This window comes from Zasmidium cellare, assembly GCF_010093935.1.
Source record: "Zasmidium cellare ATCC 36951 unplaced genomic scaffold M409scaffold_36, whole genome shotgun sequence".
Classification (NCBI taxonomy): Eukaryota; Fungi; Ascomycota; class Dothideomycetes; order Mycosphaerellales; family Mycosphaerellaceae; genus Zasmidium; species Zasmidium cellare.
The window spans coordinates 428,375-434,374 of record NW_022986980.1 but is presented as its reverse complement, the minus strand read 5'-3'; the positions used below and the strand labels follow the sequence as shown (position 1 = coordinate 434,374).

The window sequence follows — 6,000 nt, the reverse complement described above, 5'->3', positions numbered from 1 at the left end:
ACTAGACGATATATATAGTATTTTAAGGTATTTCAGTAGAAGGAATAAAGGTATTAGGACTAAAGGAAACGGAGAAAGAGCAGTAGAAGGTAGGTAAGTACTCGCTTAGCTAAGGTTGAGTAGGTTGAGAGTTTGTTAGGTCTGGCCGACCCTAAAAGTCTGCAGCGCTCCACTTTCGCGTGCTGGCGTCGCGTCTCCCAAGCGAGATCCATTTCCACCTGCGCAGCTCGTCCAACTCGACTGCACATCAACACATCGACAATGGCGCTCCTCGTAGACAAACACCGACCTCGAACGCTGGAAAGCCTTACATATCATCCGGAGCTTTCAGAACGACTTCAAGCCCTTGCAAACTCAGGCGACTTCCCACACCTCCTCATCTACGGCCCATCTGGTGCAGGCAAAAAGACGCGAATCACAGCGACACTGCGAGCACTTTACGGTCCCGGTGTCGAGAAGATCAAGATCGACAGTCGAGTCTTTCAAACGACCAGCAACCGCAAACTCGAGTTCAACATCGTGTCGTCAAACTACCACCTCGAAATAACCCCTTCAGATGTCGGCAATTACGATCGTGTCGTCGTGCAGGATCTGTTGAAAGAAGTGGCACAGACGCAACAGGTAGACCTCTCGGCCAAGCAGCGATTCAAGGTCGTAGTCATCAATGAGGCGGATCACTTGACAAGAGATGCACAGGCCGCGCTGAGACGGACGATGGAGAAGTACAGTCCGAATCTGCGACTCATACTCCTGGCAAACAGCACGAGCAACATCATCGCCCCGATTCGCTCTCGTTGTCTGTTGGTACGAGTCGCAGCGCCGACAGAGGATGAGATTGCTGAGGTTCTGGCTCGCGTGGGCAAGGATGAGAGGTATCCGTCGTGTGAGCCATTGGAAAAGAGGATCGCGAAGGACAGCAAGAGAAATCTGAGGAGGGCATTGCTCATGTTTGAAGCAGTCCATGCGCAGAAGTAAGACTTCGCTTCATATCAAGAACGGGTGGATTGCTAACTCCTTAAACAGCGAAACCGTGTCAGAGAAGACGCCCATACCACCACCAGATTGGGAGGCACTGATCGAAGTCATTGCAAAGGACATTATCGAAGAGCGAAGCCCAGCACGCATTTTGCAAGTACGGGCAAAACTTTACGATCTACTCACTCACTGCATTCCAGCCACGACGATCTTGAAGGTAAGTGCTACTTTCAGAACCGTTGCCATTCACTTACTGATCAACCCACTTCCAGACCCTCACCTTCAAGCTCATGCCAAAGCTGGACGACAGTCTGAAGGCAGACGTGGTGAAGTGGAGTGCCTTTTACGAGCATCGCATCCGAACCGGCTCAAAGGTCATCTTCCATTTGGAGGCATTCGTGGCCAAATTCATGCGGATATACGAGGGCCACCTGCTTGGCATGGACATTGACTTTGACGACTGATGGAAATGACCACCTCTTACGTCCTGTCTTCGATCACATGTTTGCTCGAGGATTCTCAGTTTTAGCGCGGCGTTAGGAGGTGGATTCAAGTTGTTGCTGCAGCGTGGGGCCCCGCTTGCATCATCGCTATGATGCGCTCAATGGCACGCTCAGATGAAAATGAAAATGACTTCTTCGCAACACAACATTGTCCGTGATTACAACATCTTTGAGACCTGTTCAAGCAGACACCGCCAACTCAAAAGCCGCTCGAGCCCTCAACAATTACAATCAGCCACCATGTCTTCCAACCTTCATGATGTAGAAAGAGGAGGCGAACAGACTCAGTACTCCACCTCCTCAACCACTTCAACCACTTCAACCACTCCAAACTGACCCTACCCCTTCCCCAGATACGAAGGCGCCCAAACGGAGTCCATCCCTCACAAGAAATCCGGCGGCCAATTCGGCAACCCCCAAACCACAACCGACCCCTCCCAAACCTCTGAAGCAGCCGCCGAGCGAGCAGAGCGAGGCCAAAAGACCGCAGAGAACATCCGATATGGGCAGACGATTTCGGAGGGCGGTATGAGTGGGTATACGACGGGGCAGCAGGGCGAGGCGAACCAGGGTGGGTTTGGACGGGTGAAGGAGGGGGAGGGTGAGGATGTGAGCGATGGGGTGAAGGAGAGGAGGGCGGCGGGGTATGGAGGGAGCGAGGATATGGATCGGAGTGTCGGGGCTTGATTGGGAAGTGGGAGAATACACGAGCGCGGCGTGCGTAGAGAGTGCATTCTAAGGCGTTCAAAATATGAGAGGCAGTCGCTCGGTCCTATACAGAACATCAGCAGCAAGAGAAATGCCGAAAGCTTACATTGAGAGTAGGCGCTCTATAAGATCTCCGAGTACATGCAGGTACCGCACTGAAATCGACCTGTCTGAAAATCTTCTCGATTGTGCCTGACAGCAGCTCTTGGGATGGCCCTGGATCTCCACGCAAAGTAGGGGACCGAATACGTGATCAAACCGCGAAGAACCTGGCGAATGGGTGATACGGAACCAGACTGTGTTTCGCCTCGTCGAAGAAGCCGTAGATACCGCGCATTGACGTGGCATTTGGACACGTAGGGCAGGTCGAAACCGGCTTACTGCCGCATGTTTCCTGTTGTCGCGGATTCGTGTGCATCGTTTCAGAGCTCATGATCGGGTCGTGTGAAGCTGCTGGTGATGGTATGCCGTCGAAAGGATGTGGATGCGGATGGTGTATGCGTATGGTGAGTAGTACAGCGAGTGCTGTGCAGAGTCCATCGGCTCAGGTGGTTCACGCCGCTTCTTCGGCGCGCAGGGGAGTCACCACCACTCTCGACTTCATCTCTTCTTCACACCTCCATCCTTCTTCGAACATACAGACAATCCGAGAGTGCGACACGCAATATCTGGGCTTGATCGCTTCATCGGCCAGCGTATTGGACGCTACCAGATCGGCTACAGCTAGCACGGCTTGTCGACATCCAGCCAAGGCTTCACAGCACAACCATTGGGCCAGGAGATCCTGAGAGCAATTCGCAGTCATTTCTGCAGGTAGCCACGTGTTTCGCACGCCAGTCTCCTCGCCTGCTGTGAAGGCGTCTGGCTGTCTCTGGGTTGAGGCGTCTGGAGAGCGCGCGAAAGAGATGGAATGGGAATTGTCATGGCGCTGCGAGGAACATGTTCTCGACGCCGAACCAGTGTCAGGCGGGCACACAAGCGATTAAGGCGCCTTCGGCCAAGGTCATCAATCAGGCTGGGGGCAGATCACGATTCCGAGTCGAGATGCGTTTGATGCGCCATGCCGGGCCTGAAACCGCAAAAAGGAGACATCGGAGAGTTGAGCGGTGCAAGGGGTGACCTGATCGATCGGTGGAGGAGATGCTGGCTGCTTCACGATGCCACCGCCGCCCAAAGGCTCTCGCGCTCTAACGTTTGCCACCAGAGACAGCGCTTCCAATTGAGCGCTTTTGGCTGATTGTCAATCAATTGATCTATCGACCACCGCTGCACCATTCGCCGCGCTAGACGCAAAGGGCAGTGTACCGCGTGCAGACAGCCGACGAGCGGTTGCGAAGAGCGCTCCCTTTGTCGCTATTTTGGCGCGGTGTGGTGGGTCGAGTTGTCTGATCAACGATGAGCCTGGACGAAGGTGAGAGCGTGCAACCCACCGGCGAAGATCAACATCACTGTCTACGCGCGTCGAGGCTGCGGAAGTTGGTGAGATGGTGATTCGCTGACTCCCTTTCGCCGCCCCAGCTGATCACTCTCCACAAACAGCTAAAAGAGGGAACGGCGCGGCATGGTTAGCGCAGCGTCTGGAAACCTTCTGCCCCTTGTCTTGTGCTGTTTCGACGCTTCGACGAGCATCCGCCCGCATGCTGGCCCCGGGATGCCGCAGCCTCATACCCGGTCGAGTCGCCCGAAGCAGCAGCACATCCATGCCCGCGACGCAGGACCGCCTCGTTTGCGCAACTCGCACCAGAGTGCCATGCCAACAGGTGGCCACCACCTCCAGAGCCGCAACCCGGCGCTTCGCTCTCGTCGACATAGAGTTTCAACCGATCAGCAGGAACAGGAAGGTCCCTGTACGGCTAATCTAACAGCGATGGCCATTAGCACAACCGTCGAGGGCTGCTAATGAAGGTGCAATTTCGTCTGCTCCCGCCGGTCACCTGCAGCATCCAGGTCGATATAAGCACTCCATGTCGTTTCACAATTCTCTCTCTTTCCTTGTCCACGAACCCTCGACAAACTTACCTACTTGTAATACTTGACTTCGGTCGTCCTCTCTTTTAACAGAGCCAGCTCTTGTCACTCATTGTCACTCGTTTTTTGCCACGTTTTTTACGACCAACCAACCACCCGACCGTCAAAATGAAGTACTCGTTCGTCGCCGCCACCCTCATCGCCAGCGCGCTGGCGGTCCCAGCGTACGCCCCATCCGGCTACGGTGAGGAGTCTGCTGCCCCAGCTCCTGAGGGTAAGTACAACTCCGTATCTCGAGGTGCGGTAGTTCAGTGTCTGACGTTCATCGTCAGGCTACGGCTACAGCGCCTCTACCAGCTGCACCGAGGAGGCTCAGCCATGGACCTCCGCCCCGGCCTACCCAGAGACCACCGCTCCATCTGCCCCAGCTACCTACCCAGTTGAGAGCAAGTCCACTCCACCAGCGGCTCCAGAGTCCTACCCACCAAAGGCCCCCGAGTCCTCCCCACCAGCTGCCCCAACCTACCCAGCTCAGCCACCAAAGAGCCCAGAGCAACCCCCGGCTGCTCCATCTTACCCAGCTCAACCACCAAAGAGCCCAGCGCAGCCACCAGCGGCCCCATCGTACCCAGCTCAGCCACCAGCCAGCCCACAGCAACCCCAGCAGCCTCAGGCACCTGAGCAGCCAGCTGGTGAGTAGTGTATCCAGCAACTCTTGCAATGCTTCGATGATTTCTCCGTTTCTGGCGTTTGATCTGGCGACCTGGATTTGCGATGAGTGTTCGTGTGTAACATGTACTGACAACATCAATAGGTCCCCAGAAGCCAGCCCCACCGGCCGCTATCCCATACCCACCATCTGCGTCAAGCCCGGCCAGCCCAGTCCAGCCATCTGTTGCCCCATCGGTTGCCCCAAGTAAGAACTTCCACGACGAGATTGACTGTGACCCAAACTGACAATCATTCCAGGCGTTGCCCCATACCCATCCAACCCATCTGCTCCTCAAGGCCCAGCCGCCCCAACTGGCACTGGTGCCGCCAGCCCAACCGGTGGTGCTGCGTAAGTCTATACTTCCTTCTGAGGAACAATCTCTAACCCTTGCATCAGCTACCCCAGCAGCTCGCCAATCACCCCATACAAGGGTGCTGGCAACGCTCTCAACGCCGCCGGTCTCCTCGCAGGTCTCGGTGCCGTCGTCGCTCTCTTCCTCTAAGCGGATACTTGCAAATGTACGGTCATACCTCGCCCGTGAAAATGTCAAACCTCATCTAAAGTGAAGACACAGGACGCGGCTATGACCTTGCATTGGATCAGGCGCAAGATACCCGGCTTCAAGAAAACAACATCACAGCCAACTTGCCTCTATTCACGCAACGCATTTGGGCGTTCGCTGTTGTGGGGCGGGTTGGTTATGGAGAAGGAGGCAGCAGCCAACAAAAACTCACATCATCTCTTTTGATACTTTGTCAAGTTAAAACAACAAGTGGTTCGGATGGCTTGCGGTTTGTAATAATGTAATTGAATCAAATTACTCCCAAAAACATATGCAAGGTGCGCTGGCTGAGGCTTGTCTAAGATCACACTGCGACGCGACGTACAGGAATATGGGTTTAGGTAACGCATAGACCTGCAGCTTTGTTGTTTTTGTTATTGTCTTTTGTTCTGCGCGTACCGCTCTTCTCGTTCTTTGTCAACGTGTTGGTTGGGTGCTCGGCCATGGTATACGTTGTATGTATATATTGGCTGCCAACTAGACGTGTTCTATCTTCTCTTCTACTTGTTTCCCACCTCACGAAGATGCATTGCCCCATGAAGTGGCGCTTTCGAAGTCGCTTCGATGGACAA

General features: G+C 54.5%; 3 protein-coding genes across 3 annotated transcripts; all 3 read left to right on the top strand.

The window, feature by feature from the left end:
* Positions 1-261: 261 nt before the first annotated feature.
* On the top strand, positions 262-1,439 carry M409DRAFT_27404 (uncharacterized protein; the record flags this gene model as incomplete). Its single annotated transcript, XM_033808558.1, has 3 exons — positions 262-971; positions 1,024-1,192; positions 1,248-1,439. The coding sequence occupies 3 exons, from the start codon at positions 262-264 to the stop codon at positions 1,437-1,439; spliced, it is 1,071 nt and encodes a 356-aa protein (XP_033663285.1).
* Positions 1,440-1,718: 279 nt separating this feature from the next.
* Positions 1,719-2,165, top strand: M409DRAFT_58485 (uncharacterized protein; the record flags this gene model as incomplete). Its single annotated transcript, XM_033813924.1, has 2 exons — positions 1,719-1,765; positions 1,832-2,165. The coding sequence occupies 2 exons, from the start codon at positions 1,719-1,721 to the stop codon at positions 2,163-2,165; spliced, it is 381 nt and encodes a 126-aa protein (XP_033663284.1).
* A 2,157-nt stretch (positions 2,166-4,322) lies between these two features.
* M409DRAFT_58484 (uncharacterized protein) lies at positions 4,323-5,368 on the top strand (the record flags this gene model as incomplete). The annotated part of the gene is made up of 5 exons (XM_033813923.1): positions 4,323-4,428; positions 4,487-4,846; positions 4,969-5,070; positions 5,124-5,214; positions 5,263-5,368. 5 exons carry the CDS (start codon positions 4,323-4,325, stop codon positions 5,366-5,368), a joined length of 765 nt encoding a protein of 254 aa, XP_033663283.1.
* Between the last annotated feature and the right edge of the window lie 632 nt (positions 5,369-6,000).